At 36.5% G+C, this 16,631-nt stretch overlaps 1 protein-coding gene across 9 annotated transcripts in view; it reads right to left on the reverse strand.

Annotated features, from left to right (window-relative positions):
- LTBP1 (latent transforming growth factor beta binding protein 1) overlaps positions 1–16,631 on the reverse strand; it is a 192,850-nt gene that overhangs the window by 57,034 nt on the left and 119,185 nt on the right. For 5 of the 9 annotated variants that reach the window (XM_027641572.1, XM_027641576.1, XM_027641574.1 and 2 more), the window contains 10 exons: positions 14,318–14,440; positions 12,621–12,788; positions 9,437–9,670; positions 8,534–8,556; positions 7,442–7,544; positions 6,804–6,902; positions 6,049–6,174; positions 4,795–4,920; positions 3,969–4,091; positions 1,222–1,341 (listed from right to left, as the gene is read on the reverse strand). In XM_027641572.1, coding sequence (XP_027497373.1) covers positions 1,222–1,341; positions 3,969–4,091; positions 4,795–4,920; positions 6,049–6,174; positions 6,804–6,902; positions 7,442–7,544; positions 8,534–8,556; positions 9,437–9,670; positions 12,621–12,788; positions 14,318–14,440 — 1,245 coding nt within the window. The remainder of the gene's footprint in view (positions 1–1,221; positions 1,342–3,968; positions 4,092–4,794; positions 4,921–6,048; positions 6,175–6,803; positions 6,903–7,441; positions 7,545–8,533; positions 8,557–9,436; positions 9,671–12,620; positions 12,789–14,317; positions 14,441–16,631) is intronic. The other 4 variants (XM_027641575.1, XM_027641580.1, XM_027641571.1 and 1 more) reach the window with 3 other exon arrangements.

The following is a 16,631-nucleotide window of genomic DNA, read 5'->3' on the forward strand; positions in this document are numbered from 1 at the left end:
CTCCATTAAATTGATGAAACTACCCGAGAAATACATTCCTCCACAGCAAATCACATTTACAAGACCAAATATGCAGCTATGACATGGCAGATCTGTTCAGACAGTATGCCTTCTTCAGAAAACACAGTGGTTGAAAAAGATGTATTCTGTATAGCAAAAACTTGTGGTGAGGATCTGACAGCCACAACATGCATTTTTCAGATGCTTCACTGCAACCTGGCTGTAGCACATTTGCAGGTGGAACACAGCAGGTGCCCATCCTCCAGAGCTATTTCAACCAAACAATGCTCTTGGATTGCTTTGTGAACTGAACCAAATCACAGCAACTGGGAGCCATTAGGAAATAAGCTATGGAATTACACTGACAATCTGACGTACAACAATAACGCAAACACTCCCTATATGTATGATACTGTACACCTTTTTAGGTACCATGCTTATTCCAACTATCACAAATTATAGGGCATGTACTACATGAAGTGGTCAGGAGCACTCACAACAGACAGCAGATCCTTCACAACTGATGTTAAATTTAAGTTTCTGGTAGTACCCCAAAATGTGGCATTCAAAACCCAAAAGATTATTTCTTTTTGTCCAATGGATTAATTTCCTCTTTCTTACCTTTATCTCAAATAGCCAAAATTGATTTGAAAAAAATTAAAAATCCAACATTTTAAAAAAAATCAACAAAAGTTAAATGTGAGAAATCTGTCCTAAAATCCTAACCTGAAGTAAGACAAGGTGCTTTAATATATGCTAATATTTTGCTGGACATACAGAAAACTAGGAAGTTTCATTAATATGCTTTGTAAGCAAAGTCCCATATCCTATTGAAAAATCTGCTAGTCACACCGATGTCTTAGCATTCACATGCTTTTCCGTTTGCTAATACCAAACAACAGCCTACTAGTATTTCACTGATAGTAATACCCTTTTGGTTCCATATTTGCTATTTCAAGAATTTTGTTTCGTAGTTACAATTATATTGTCTGTATTCTAGATTCAGTGTTCATTTATCTACAGTAAAACACAATTTCCTCATGCATACTGTGTCTGAGAAGATAAAGTAATTTCAAAAATCTCCTGTTTTCAATTATTATTGAATTAAATAGGGATCCAGGGCACAATGCTGCCATCAGGTTGCAGCACTGACGGAATATGAAATACAGCACCTCAGAACAGATGACAGGTGACTGGAGAGACAAAGAGTACTAAACATACCATGGCACTGTCCATTCCAGCCCCTGAATCCCACTCTGCAAGGAATGCACTGGTAAGAACCAGGAGCGTTAAGGCACTGTGTATCTGGACAAGTAGTTGGAGTCAGGCATTCATCAATGTCTTCAAAAGAGAAGATAAAAGGAAATATTGGTCAAAGCTGTAACAGAACACTGAAGTATTGTTATTCTGTTATTGGTTATTCTGACTCTGCTCCTGTTATACTAATGCATTGTAAAGAGTTGCTTACTTCATCTGTTAGAGACACAGGAAAGTACAAGTTCACACAGATTTGTACCAGCGAAGGGGCATCTCTGAGAAGTATGTGCAACTGAAACTGAATTTTCTCTTATGCTACAAATCTTCGGTAGGCCTTCCAGAACATACAGCATGTCAGATTTCTGGCTTAGGTAAGAATAACTTTGCTTATGTCACTCCTTTAACATATTAAAGTGCCCTGAGGTTCTTCCTATAGTCAGACTTCGAAAGTTCATTGCAACAACAATAAAAATTGTAACTTTGGCTTCTAAAAGCCAAGTGGAATTTTGTATTCTCCATTGTTCCAGAGTTATGCAGCATGTAAGTATTACGTGGACTAAGAATTTAACTGTGTGAATGATAATTAAATGCATTTACAGGGAGGAAGAAGTTAATTGTGTCTGACAGAAGGCACAAGCCACATCACTACAGCTGGCTGTGTTTAGGGTAACAGAGAGACTTGTATCAGGCAAGCTCCTAGTTTACCCACAACAAGAGATAGGTCCTGAAAAAGTCATGTAACTCATTATCTAGGCTCTGAGCAAGAATTTCTTATCCTGCACCAAAGAAACCCATAATACATATAATAATACATATGCAATCTAAAGGAGACTGCATACAAAAAATGACATTTGAAAACAACTTGCTGTCAAGTGACCAACAATCAGAAGATGGTGGAATTAACACTGTGTGGGCAGTCTCATTGCAGTCTGCTCCCATGCATGAGCATCATTTTATAATATGATCTTTAATTACACAATAATTATAACCTTTCCCACCAAACACTTGCTTCATGCAGTGCACAGAACTAATTAAATTGTTAAAGTCACCTCTAAACCCAGCTTCCTAAGGTCCCATTTCTTTCCTGCCCCAGGCCTAACAGGTTTGTCTTCTGCAATTAAGGACTGCTACTCCAGCACGTATCATAGAGGGTAATTCACTCCTAGTTTTGAGAACTAGCTCACAGAAGTCAAGTAGTCTCCAACATTTGTAATTTAACTAGACAAGGCTACAGAACCCAGAGAATTTAACAACGCAGCTCTTAACAACTCATTGGATGTGCGCAAATCACAATTTTTCATAGAATCGTGATTGTCCAGCTGAAAATACTTTCTCATAAAAACAGCAACAGGCCTCTTCAGCCACTACACTGCAGACCTGCAAAAGTTTCTCAGTGAAAGTGCTGTGAGATTTTTTTTTAGTTAATTAACAAAAACATCCACTTCTGCTGTAACCTGTTCTCAGAACTGTCTGGACTGTGTGAGTACAACTTGAGGGCAGAATGAAGATGGAGTGAGGAAGTGTAAGTGAACTATATGTGTTGTCTGTAGTTTGGAGGATTCTTGCCTTTGGTTTTGAAGTGTGGAGAAAGTGGAAAGGAGTTATTTCTGGAATCTGAAGTCTGTCAGTAGGGTGACTATACTGTGAAGGTGTAATGACATGGTGTAACGGTTCCCCAAACGTGTCATTTCCTTGGTTTGATGGATCTAGTGTAGGACAGTTTTTCCCTTAAGGAACCTTAAACAACTTTCAACAGAGAATTTGGTTTCAGAAATTACATATTGTTAAGTTAAATTATAGAGGACTACCACCACACTACTTAAAATACAAGCTAATAACGAATTTGACATACTGTAATATTCTGATTTCTAGCCTATTTTAATCACAGATTCCCTACTCACAGAGAAGATTTGCAAAGACTAGTTGTAAAAGTGGAGCATGAGAAACATTTAAATAAATAAAAAATAGAAAGAGGAATCTTTCAGCAATGCTCAGAGCAGCAAATATATCCATGGTAGCTCTAAGTTGCTTATTTGCTAGGCAACCTGACACGTTAGCAATTTTATTCTGTCCTATGTAACTGAGACTAAAGCATGAACAAAACTATGTTTAAAATGAAATGACTGCTTGTGGCATTAAGTTCACAATTCAAGTTGAAAATGAAAAAAAAAAAGGAAAAAAAGGCAAAAATATCACACTAAAAAATAATGTGAAGCTTTAAGTCAGATGTTCTAAGATCTCTTACAACATGAAATAGCTGCTAGATACAGATATTAAAAATTCAGCTTATCATTTGTTACCTGTTATAAATAGGAAAAGTTGTAACTATTTTTTTAACAGAAACTTGGTAAAGTATGCAGGGAAGGACTAACAATGAAGTTAAGTAATTCCATGGTGAGAGCCATTAACATAGCTGTCCCAAGATGGTTCTGTCTGTAGTGGGGGAACTCCTTTGCATCATCTTAAATCTAAATAACAAGAACTGAATTGCAGTTCCAGACATCAAATAACAACAAAGACTGAAGAGTACCCACAAAGGCTTCCTGTTTAAGATTGTACCCCCTGAGAACTGTCCCTCTGTGTTAAGCCTCCATTGAACAGCAGGGAGTGTTAACCATTCCAAACAGTAGTAACATTTGGCATTGTTTTTGTGCTCTCAATAAATGGTAATTTTACTTCACCATTACTCCTAGTGAAGAGATCAAACCTACCTTCACATTCCCCTCTCCTGTTCATTTGGTATCCACTATCACAATATTCACATCTGTATGAGCCAAGGGTGTTTATACAAAAGCCTTCTCCACAAGTATGAGGTCTTGAACATTCATCAAAATCTGCAGATGACAGAGAGAACACAAACTGCTTCACCAGGAAATTACTGAATGCTTGTGTCTCTTTTAAACTCTGCTTTAATTAAACATTTAAGTAAGTTTGGCTTTTTGAAGCTCTTTGCAAGCCACAACCCCACAGTTGTTCTTACAGAGCAGTTCAGTCTTTACCTCACAGCTTGTAAACACAAAGAGAATGAGTTCTAGAAACAACCAGGCTATAGGAATAAGGACTATGAGCAGCCCTGTGGTTGCAAACACAATGTGTGTTGCTGTGTGTATATTGTGCCCAAGACAGTGCTAACCTGAGGATGACCACAGCCAATTCAGGCTGTTTGTGTTGTTTTGTTAAGTCCATGGCTGTTTGCAGCTATATTTAAAAATATGGTTTGTTGCAGCTGCTAGTTATTGAAGGAGATTTTCCACAACAGAAAATATTTTAATAAATGGTAATTTTCCTAAACCAGGATGATACTAAATAAATTCTTGTTTTTCAACAACTAAACATTTTGAAAAGTAATAGGAGCTACTTAAGTGATTGGAGCTGCCTCTCTCTTGGTGACAGACTGTTAAAAACACTTGCAGGCATCAGTCCAGTACCAGTGGCACTGAGGTAAAAAAAACTGAAAAGGGGACTTTAGTGGGCTTTAGATAAGCTTCTTGATTAATTTTTGTCTTTTTATTTTCTATAAAGAAGACCAGTAATTACCAACACAGTCGGTTCCATCTTCACTGGCCATAAATCCAGCTTGGCAAATACATAGGAAACTTCCTTCTGTATTTTCACAGCGTCCAAGGGAACAGAGATGGGGTGCCTGATTGCACTCATTAATATCTACAAAAGAAATGAAAACATAAGACTGTAGAATAATATACTTAGTTGTGATTCTTTTTCTGCATTCTATGCCATGCATTTGAAAAGACCGAACCTGTAATTATTTTAACTACTTGAAAAAGTCTATGTTTTCCCTCAGAGATGCAAAAAAGATGCATTAAATAGTTTCGGTTGGAGAAGAATGCTCTTATTGGCTTGACTATAAGAATATTGCATTGGTCTGAAGAACGTGACATGATTACTGTTCAAATCACTACACTGTGTGCAACACAGTTCCAGTTTAATGTTCCAAGCCACAAGCATGGAACATTAAAACAACTTGGACGAAATAAAGGGATTGTAAATTGTTATTTGGCTGTGTTGTGTAAATTACCTTTTAATACTGTATTTGCACCTGACTGCATGTGTTACAGCGTGAAGTTACTGAGCTTTGGTGGCATGAAAAGTTGATAGTATATCATCTGGCAACATGATATAATACACTTTTTCTGATCCAAGTTACAGAGGAACCAGTATACTCTGAATAAAGAAAAGATACCGATACAGCTGCTTCCAAATCTGAAATGGTTCATGTAGAGCTTCTGTTCCAGAATTTACTTGCTTAGAAGGGGATGAAGACTCCACTTTGCAGATCTCCTATTGTGCTTCTTCAATGTTTATGATATACTTTCTCTTTTCAGTAGCAGGCTGAAAGGAATGACCTAACAAAATGCCTGGATTTAATCCAGCTGCAGAGCTGATAGCTGGGTAGATCATTCTGAGAAATAGGTACCAATTAATTTTTTCTCCAAAGAGAAGTGTATTTCTTCCTAGCAGTCTGACATTTTAGATACCTGATATAAAGCTGAGAGGAGATGGTTTGCCTAATCAGTTTTTCTCTCATGTCACAATGGGAAAGGTTTTCATTCAATTTAATTAAATTCATGTTCATTTCTGAGCAGCTGGAAGGCTATATTAGAGAGTACCTGGCAAATTTTATTTGACATAAAAAACTAGTTCGAACTTTGGAAGCATTCAGTAGAGGAAGGAACTCCTGACTGCTCTGTAGATATTTGCCCTGATCAGATTCTACATTTCAAGCATTTCACAGCATGGTTATTTCAGATTTTTGAAAGCATCATTTCATACCAGAGCACTTTGTCTGCTGATCATTAAGTTTGTACCCCTCGTAGCAGATGCAAGTGTATCCCACAGGCAAATTAACACAGTGTCCTGCTCCACAGATATCAGGATTAACTGTACATTCGTTGATTTCTAAGCAAACAAAAAGAAGTCTCACATTAAACTCTCGACATAGTTCAGTAAGAGCACAATATTCATGTCTTTTGGACACAGTCGTCATTTAGACAAATTACTTGCATTTCTGTTATTTTCACTTCTTGACAAATAGATGTACACAAGGCAACTAACACATCAGAAAAAGGAGAAGCACAAACATCAAAAGAACATTTAAAAATACATCTTACAGGAACTCCTTATCTGCTTTCTGTAGAACATGCTGATCTACATCCCATGAGGTCTACATCCTTTAATGAATATGATCATGTATACTTCATGAACATATGTGCAGAATATCTAATGACCTGACTTGTATCCAAGAAGTATGTATTTACTTCTGGACTTCCCTTGCAGATCATGTAATCTGAGGTGGAATTATTAATTTTACCTTCTATGTGGGCACAAAAATGGCAGGTACATCCTGGGAGGGCCCAGTCCTGGCTCTATTGACAGTACCCTCATTGTTGTGCTGTTCTGTACTTTCTCTCAAGAGTATTCCTTTGTGTTCTACAGCCACATTCTCTTCACTATGGTAATTCAGCAATACCACAGAACAGAAGTGTCAGGAGCTCATTTATTTTAGTTCTAAAAAGGAAGTACAATACCTGTAACTTGAGTAGGTGCGATAACTTGACTTGCACTTGAAGTAGAGACTTCAGGAGCAACTTCAACAGGCAAAGGAGGGGATGTTTTCTCAATCACTACTGTGTGACATGGAATGGAAATCAATCACATCCAAGAAAACCACCTTAAAGCATTTGAAAACCCCCACCCCTTAAAGAATTCACACATGATACTGAATGAGTCAGACATTATGGAGATTTTAATTTTTTATTCTGCTTTGATTCGGAGTAGAAAAAACAATATAATTTGGTTTCTCATCATTCTACCCCCGAGGTGCTAAAGAAAGCAAACACAGTCATAAAACTTTTGCAGCAAAAGTTAAGCATAAACTACAGTTTCCCCTTGAAAGGGGGGACACTGAAATTCTCATGTACATAATCCAAGATATCACTTTTGCTTAAAATATATCTTTGCCACCTAACAAGTCACCTAGCCAATGCCAACCTCTATTCCGTTCCTCCCACTTCTTCTTCCATGATTTTTTTTTTTTTATGATGGAGAAATTGCTTCTGAAGCTTCAATCAATTTTTCATTAACCGCTATTACAATTGCTACTTCACCATTCTTTGAAGAACTGTAAGCACTCTCTCATACTGAAAGAAAAGTCAAAATAAATTACCTGGAAACTGTGGATGCAGGTTAATTGTTGAAATTCCAGGAGAAAGCTGAGGCTGCCCAGGCTCTAGATAAGGCTGCTTTTCTTGATCAAGGGAAGCTAATTCCTGGAAGAAAGATTTAAAAAATAACATTCTGAAAACATTCCCTTAATTCATCTATCATAACAATCCACAAACTGCTGGCTTGAGAAACTGCTAACATTCTCATGAGTGGCTTTTGATAGCAGATCATTAATCACCATCAATTTAAACCTGAATGAACGTCAAATACTCTGTTTATACAACAGCATACAATTTAACACTGATTTTATTTGAAGCAGCCATTTCACGGAGCTTCTTTGGCTTTGTCCCTCCATAATTCTCCCATTCTCTGGTCTTTATTCATTTAGAGTAGCATTTAATTGCAGTTCAGCACCACAGAAAAGTATATAATCACATCTAAGTCTCTGACCACTGTGAAAGGTTCTCTCTTATCTGTTGCACCAATCATCTTATTTTCACAGAAATGTTAGATGCTTGTAAATCTTTAGGAAAATAAATGAAGTACAGCTGCAGCTATCCACAACAAATCCCATTATCTTCAGCATAGAGAACCTGAAACCTCCAGAATGGAGGACTTAACACACATACACTCCCTCTTCTCCACTGAATACACAGGAACCCTAAAAAAACCAGCTTAGGCACTAATACAAGTCTCATAAGCAGTTCTCACAAATGCTTCTCAAAGCTCCATACTATTTCTCTCTGATTCATTTTATCTAACTGTCAGTATCTGTGTCTTTTCTTCATATTGTCTGCATTTTTCATTATCCTTGTTAAAATACAGTCTCCAGAATGGGATAGAACAATATATACTAGACCCTCCACCAAATGCCTTTAAGATAGGTTAAAGCAACCTCTTTCCTGTACCTCACTACCTGCCTGTTGTTGTATATAATAATAACATGAGCTCTTTTTGCCTCAGGGTTTGCACAGTAAGTCCACAGTGAGTTGTTTGTTCATCACAAATCCTAAATCCTTTCAGAGTTATCCGTATCATATCTTGTACACATGGTCTGCATTTTAATTCCTAGATAAATCACATCATGTTTTACCTGATCAGGAGCTGCAGTTGCCACTAAAACCAGAAAGAAAAAGGAAAATTAATCAGTTTTCACAAAAACAATCACTTATGTATTTTATCACATTTGAAGGTGGTTGTTGCTATCGCAAAAAAATTTCAGGCTCTAACCTCATACCAAAACAGTGCAAACTTGAAGTAATGCTCCTGAAACAAGTGTACAAATTAACCTGAACTAGAATAAGATTCTACACACTATCCAATACTTATTTACTCAGTATTCAGCTGCCTTGTAGGTTTCTCAATTGTTTACCTGTTTTCTTAGAAACAATCTGACAAACTCACAGGTTATTAACTCACTGATTCAACTTTTTCAATTCCTTCAAAGGAATATCAACATCTGGAAATATTTTCAAGGTAAATTAATATAATAATGATATATAACTTATCATTAACAAATTTGCAAGAATTTATCGTAAAAAAAATCAAGTTTTAAATTTTGCCTTTTCTTTAAGCAAGCAAGAATGGTTTGGAGTTTTTTTCCTTCACTAAAGTGACTTTTTTTTCTGGGAAGGAGCAGTAGGAATTTCATGTAAGTTCTTATTTTCCCTTGCAATTTGCCTTTTTTAATTTAACAATATATAATTTTATTTATAAATATTTTTTAAAAGTCTTACAACATATATGTACTGTTTCTTATCATAAAAATTAATGAGATTAAAGCAGTATCTCTCTCTTCATGGTGTTCTCAGCATCTTGTAGGACCTAAAATTTCAGAAGTAAATCATGTAATGCAATACACTCCATGACATGGAACGCTCTGCTGTGGGAAGTGATGCCTCTCTGTCCTGCACTGTATGCAGCTACTACTCAAAGAAACATACCATTGAAGACACATGCACAGAAACATAGAAAGACTAAATTTTCCCACTCTCACCTTCTTGCACAGCCATCTCAGTCTCACTTTTCTGTGAGAAGGTCAGTGCCTCCACTGGCTCTTCCTTTGCTGGGAGAGGTGGAGGAGAAGTACCTTTAGCAACAGGTTGAGTAATCGGGGTCTTGCCAATGACAGGTGGCTGTACTCTAACTGCTGGGTGATGATATAGCTTGTTTCTGTGAGGGCCAGAAACCGTATAACCCATTCCACCAGGGCAGATTTCCTTAAAAGCAGCTAGATTTGGGATGGGAAAATATTCCTTTTAGGAGTCTAAAAGTGCAATATGTTGACATAGTGGAAAATATAATGACTACCACTAATAAATTTCAACTCATATTGTATATACATTTTTACAAAAAACTGCTTATAGACAAGCTATGCATTGCATGCTAATATGACTGAGCATTCTCCCAAAAGAATGTTCCGGCTGTTTTTTCTCGGAGGTTTCCACTCCAGTTTACCATCTTTCTTCAGTTATGCTTAATCTATCATTATATCATATTTTTTTGGTATTAATCCACTTCAAACAATATATTCTTTCTGAGTATTAATTTAAATATGCAAACTGTCATTATCATCTTTATTGCATAAGGCATGAAGATCATTATTGCTATAATTCTCTTTTTTGCAGAAACCTAAGGAAAAAAGCTCATCACCCTTGTACTAGAGGAGCAGAAGACTATCAACCAGTAAAAACATTGATTCACAGGATCCCATCTGACTACATGAGAGGTCTCATACCAGCCCTGATCCAAATTCCACTGAATTGAAAAAGGCTGGGTAAAAACAAGTTGGGGATCACAAAAAAGCCAAATCACCAGTGAAAGAGAGGGGAAATAATCTCATTTCTAAAGCTGCCAAAGAGAAAAGTAATGAAAGTCAGGCAGCAGCACCTGCTCTGATCTCTGCAGCTGCTCTACATAAATATCAGGGTTTGCAATCCTACGGGAAGGTCAAAATGAAAAAGAAATATAGGTCAGTCTTCCTCCCCACCAAAGATAATAGCTTTGCTCCTCTCAGGGACAGGGAGACCTTAAGGAGTCTTGAGGGGACAGTGCTTCATTGTCCTTATTACTCTAGGTTAAGCCACATTTTATGGGATGAAATACTGAACATTTAGTCTTCCATGTGCCCAATGTGATTTCTTACAGCTTTGTAAGAGATGTGTGGAGTGGGGCATTGCTAAGTTCACAAATTCTGCTTTGAACATATCAGGATTTTAAAATGAATTAGCATCTAAAATAAAACCACAAGGTAGTACATATAGGTACTCCACAGATAAATTCATTAAATTATACATGAAATTGCAGTATGCAGTAATTGTATAATGGGTTCTCATAGCGTCTTAGTAATAGAAAACATGAAGGTTGAACGAACTGATTAAATTCAGTGGATCCAGAATGATGAAATACTTTTTGTCGGGATATGCTAATATCAAAATCTTCCACAAAAATGCCCAAATGAGGGTGGGAATTCTGGTCAAAGGAGGAAGACAGAGAAAACTTGATGTCTGTCCCTTCAGATGCATACTCAGGTTTTAGGTAAACTTGCCTGAGGTCATATTCTTTCAAATGCAAAATAGAAAAGTGAACCTTATTCTACCACAGCTCTGACAAGTGCTCTCAAAACCTGGCCATACACATCTGGTCTCAGTGTTTGTTTCTTTAGAAGATGATTTACTCTATTACGAATATTTTAGAAGCTATCAGGGAGTGAGATCATGAGTTTTAAATTAACATGGGATGCTACGGTAAATACATTACCCCATTCTGGAGTATCCCACTTTCACACATTTTTCATAGAAAACTCTGAAACATTATGAATTTAACCTGTTACAGAAAGGAACACGTTTTTAAATCATGAAAGTAATCATTAAATGGGAAAAGCTCATCAGAATTTTCTACTCACAGATTTTCTCTCCAAAGTCTTTTCATTAAGGAAAAAAAAAAATCACTGACAAAACCAATTCCATATGATATTCGGTATATTTCTTGTGACTAGAGAGCAGTCAACAAAAGGGTATATTCTCTGCTCCATAACATACATAATTGAGCAGGAAGCCTCATGCAATATTCTCATGTATGTAAAGTACCTGCATTTAAATTGTGAGTCATCTCATGAGAATATATTTTTTTCTCCATTACAATCCATAGAAATATTATTTATCTGAAAGTGACTGGAGTTTTAAAATCCTGCTCAGTGATCTAGTGACCCAACGGTCATGCAGGAAACAGTGGCTTTAAAAATCAATTGAAATGCTCTAAAATGTTGGTCACTTTCATTTCTGTAAGTCCAACTTAAAAAAAGTAGGGAATCTGCTGCTCTCATCACGTCTCTAATGCTAGTTGTGGATTTCTTAAAGCAGCTAGCTGTTTTTGACAATGTAAATCATTCTGAAATACTTCAAAGAAGTACATGACCTGTATCATGGCAGTGACATTTGCAGCAGAAAATTCAAGTAAGCACAGTGGATTGCCATTACAAATACCTATGCTAAAAATACTGAAGACGCTGGACATTGCAACAAGCAATTATGTTTTTAAAGAAGATTCATTTGATCATACATTCGGACAAAAAGATAAAATTAAATTAATATATACCAAAGAATCCATGGACATTTAAGTTTTAAGCAAAATTGGGGAATAGAAAGTACTTAAAAGCAGCAATCAGTATCTACGATATGTGGTATCTTAATCTATAAGCAGCCTAAATGAGGGTCGTGACCAAGCAAGCTGGTATTTTCAGAATCCTTATATACTTTAAAAACAGTAGAACTCCAAGGGAACTGATAATACAAATGAGCTTTATGTAACAAGTAAGGAATTGTTTAAGTGAAAGTTGATATGAAATGTTTAACTACAAGTTTTTATTGTTAAGAAGGCAACACCATCCTTAGCACAGCTCTCAAAATGGATGGTAAAGACATGGAGGAAGGTGAGAAAGAAAAGATACTACCATGCATATCCTACTAACTGTAATATAAACTACAACCCACGTTGTTCTGTAACCTAACTCTCAAAAGCTGCCATCCTTTCACCAGAGCCTTTAATACCTGAGGAGTATTAACTAGATTTTGGGTTAATTTCCCTATATCTATAATATATAGTGTGGGGGGTATTTTAAAGCATGCATAACAAACGTAGGGTGGGGGGAAGAGTTCGTATTTTTAATAGGATGTTCTCACCTGTTCCTGGAAGTGGACACTTCTCACAGTGCGGGCCCCAGGCTTTGCCAACACTGCAACAGCAAAGCTGCTTGCTGAGCTGAACAGAAAGAGGATGCATGCATTGCTTTCCTGCACTGACAAACCGGTAGCAGGGTCCTTTCTCTTCAGCAACTACAGGATTATCAGCTGCAATGAAAGTGAAAGAGAGGATGCTACTATTCAGGCAAAAAGAAAAATAGAGAAACACCATGAGATTTCCAACACCAGTTAAACGGATTAATATTACTGTCTGCAGAAGGTTTACTTCAAACACCTATCTCAAACGAGAATCACAACACAATAAAAAAAAAAAAATCTTATTTTGCATCAAACACTCCTGAATTCAAACTCATCCTAGACCAAGGATAAGTATTTTAAAGAAAAAAAATAATTCCAAAGTTGCCATGCTGCCACAATAGAGTTAGAATCAGCTATCTCACTTGTCCACAAGTCCAGTTGCTGTAGATCAATCACTGGCATTACACAGTTGTGTCAAGCTACATACCCACTAGAACATTCATCCAGAAGTAGGCTATGTCAGTGAGACTGCAAAACCACTAAGTATCATACATGACACTTTTTTTAAAAAAGAGACAATTACATATTTACATTTTGTTACACTTAGTTTTAATGTGGAAGAGCCAAAGGCCATAAGCTATGACTAGTATGAGAAAGCTAAGACCCATCCAGCTTTCTAATTTATGCATCCAAATTAACATATGGTTAACAGTTTTGGGTAATTTGTTCACTTAAAAATACAAAGACTACCTGATTTTCAACATGACACATAAAAGTAAAATCAAAAACTAACAACCAACTCCTTTTTTTCTGGTGTTCAACTGAAAAGTGATATGAAGTTCTCCAAACTGCTAAGAAACATTCTCAGTAATTGAGTGTCATTAACTAGTAGCATTGGATAATTATGCTGGGGAAAAAAAAAAGAAAGAATTCACCTGTATCTCAAGACCATATTTTATAAATATGAAGACAACTCAGAGAAGAAGCTTAGGAGACTAGCGATTTTTCACTTGTACATATTCTTTGCAGAAAATGTAAAGTGAAAAACTTAGTTTTTCACTACATCATCTTTTCGTCTTGCAGAGGTAGTTGATCTCAAAGTAAAAGCTGACTAGTATAGGCAAATATTTGCATTCATGCTGTTCATAACTTTTTCTTTTTCCTAATTCTTTCTTAATTTTTAATCCTTTTTAATGAGAAGGAAAATGTGCCAAATATCAACCTGGGCTAAATGTTTAGTAATGGAAACTACTCAGATCAAAGCTGCAGAGGTGGAAGAGGGGAGAGCAGGACACAAAGATGATTTTGGCTTGGGAAGTAGCAGAGATGGGAGAAAAAAATATGTGGGAAGGAGAACTCCAAACTACTGAGAAAGACTGAATGTATCAGGAGGCTGGATGTGGCCTTGAAGGTTTTTTGTGACAAGCCAGGAAAACATAGCAAAGGTCTTGGGCAGCCACTAGGGGAAACCAACGTTTCCAGGACAAGAGACAGAAAAGAGGAATGAGCACTGAGACTGACTACGTAAAGTGAATAAACTGAGAAGATGAGATGGGGACAGCAAATAAAAGGTGACAGATTAAAATAGTCAGGCCTGGTCAAATAAATCTTCATCTAAAATGCAACTAAGTATCTGTTAGCTTAGCACCATTACTTACGTATGCATCTTGACAGGGTAGGATCTGGCACAAATCCCATTTTGCAGGTACATCTATAACTGCCCATGGTATTCAAGCACTCACCATTAGGGCATACTCCCTGTAGCTGACACTCATTGATATCTGTGGGAAAATTGAAAATAATCAGATGCTGAAACATGTATTAATACTTCTCTTTAGTTACCCTTTTTAAAAAAAATGTGTAGGAGGACTGTTACAAGTTAACACTCTAATCAACACTTTTTCCCATACTGACATTTGATTTATAACCTTTTAAAACACTGCTGAGAACATAACAGAAACAAAATTACATTTATACATCATTCTTGAATACTTTGAATTAAAAAAAACAAATACACTTTGGCTGGCTTATCAACCCCTCTTTTCCTGACTAGATGATTGCTTGTGCAGCCAAACACAGTTCACAAGAATGTTCACAGAGACAAATTTAAAGCGATGTAGTATATATTTTATGCAGGGTGGAACATTGCTTAACACATTTTACTACAGTTTTTATTAGTATTTGTATTCAACACTGCTCAAAGGTTCATTGTGCTGCAAGAAGCACAATGCAAAAATATCGTCTCTAGTCTAAAGAGCTTACAGTCTTGATAACAAGAATATGCTTCAGGAAGCACAGAACACATGTGACATGAAAAAACATGTATCTGTGGGAACACAACTTTGCAACAACTGACAATTACTTTGATAAAGTTTGCTGTTATGAGGCCACCCACACAAGTGTCCCTTTCAGGGTCTCACTGAATCATTCTCCCATGACACAAGCATTGGACCTCAAGCCTGTATCATACTTGGGGTTGCATCTGTAATTCACTTACTCTTAGAACAGGACCTGTCTGACAATCATCTGGATACCATCTCTAAGTCAGCCAGGATTTTATATCAGGGGAGAGCAACAACATAGCTCGGACTGATAAACAAAACATTAAAATAATGATAAAAATAAAAATAAAAGCCCATCTAATCCATAATTACCTCTATCATAAATTTCCATGTCTCCTCTTGCAGAAAAATTGAGAGAGTACATTGAAATAGACCTACTTAAAAATGTTTATGTGTATTGTTTTTACATAAGACTTCCCTCCCTATCCTTAAGGCTAGGAAAAAATGCCTACCTTGCTGGGCAAACCTCAAGTGGAAGTCAGATATTCCTGCTAGCTCCTTGAAAATCAGGTATTATTGATCATTTTATCTAAAATATACAATATTTATTATCTTTCCTCTTGGCTCTTATAAAACCATCACCATTTTATTTCACCTTGTTGTATACTGCTGCCTAATTCAACACAATCAATGAGGGTAAGAAGTGGAATATACAAAATATGACAGATGGGCTGGAGTTTGCTTTTGGAAACCTATAGAAAGAACGTTTTTTCTTAATTTTTCTCCACAAGTTTGGCTACTTGTCCCACTACACAGGAGTGCACAGTACAGCAGACTCTAGCAGTTACTATACCAGCTGCATTTTTTTCCAAATACTTAGTGGTCAGCTTATCCCCCTCAGCTCTTCCAGTGCTATACCTAATATAGTATCTTGACACCACCTGGATAAACTTCTCTTCTATGCACTTAGCTATGTGTGACAGAGAGTGATAATTTATATACTACAACTTCGGATGAAATGTGATGGAAACCACATGAATTACAAAGGATCAGCTTTGCCTCAAAGGAATTTTCAAGTGAAATTCCCAGACTACATGACTTTCTAACCTCAGAGGGAGTGGACTATTAAAAAAGGAGAATGGTATAAGAAAAGAGCACAAAAAACATCTGAAATATTCTCCTACAGCAGTCTACCTTTTGTCTCATCCAACCTTTGAGCAGGATTATATCCCATATAAGCACAGGAATATCTTATTTAAGGACTGCACTAATAGAGAATATTTATTAAGCTAGATTTTTTCTGATGCACTTGAAATTTTTTCTTGAAGTTTCTTCCATTTCTTAGTCAGACTAGGTTCTTTCTATGCCTATGATTGAAGGCATCTACAAAGTTCCAGCTGATCCCAAAAGGAAGATCATAATTTTTCCAATACCATTATAATTTGTGAGTATAACAAGGAATGAACTTAAATATTAATAGTTAGCAAACTACAGATATTATTGAAATATCCCTAAATGGAAACATACTGATGCTACTATAAAGTTGTCAGGAGGAAAGGAAGTATTACTAACCCTCTACTTTCAAAAATCAGGCACAACAAAGACCTGACGAAAGAGAAGACTGTGAAATACCCAGAAGCTAATACAAAGCAAATACTGGAACACTCAAGAAGCCCCTACTGAATTTTTC

Source organism: Corapipo altera, unplaced genomic scaffold (assembly GCF_003945725.1).
Source record: "Corapipo altera isolate COAL_440 unplaced genomic scaffold, ASM394572v1 48b, whole genome shotgun sequence".
Classification (NCBI taxonomy): Eukaryota; Metazoa; Chordata; class Aves; order Passeriformes; family Pipridae; genus Corapipo; species Corapipo altera.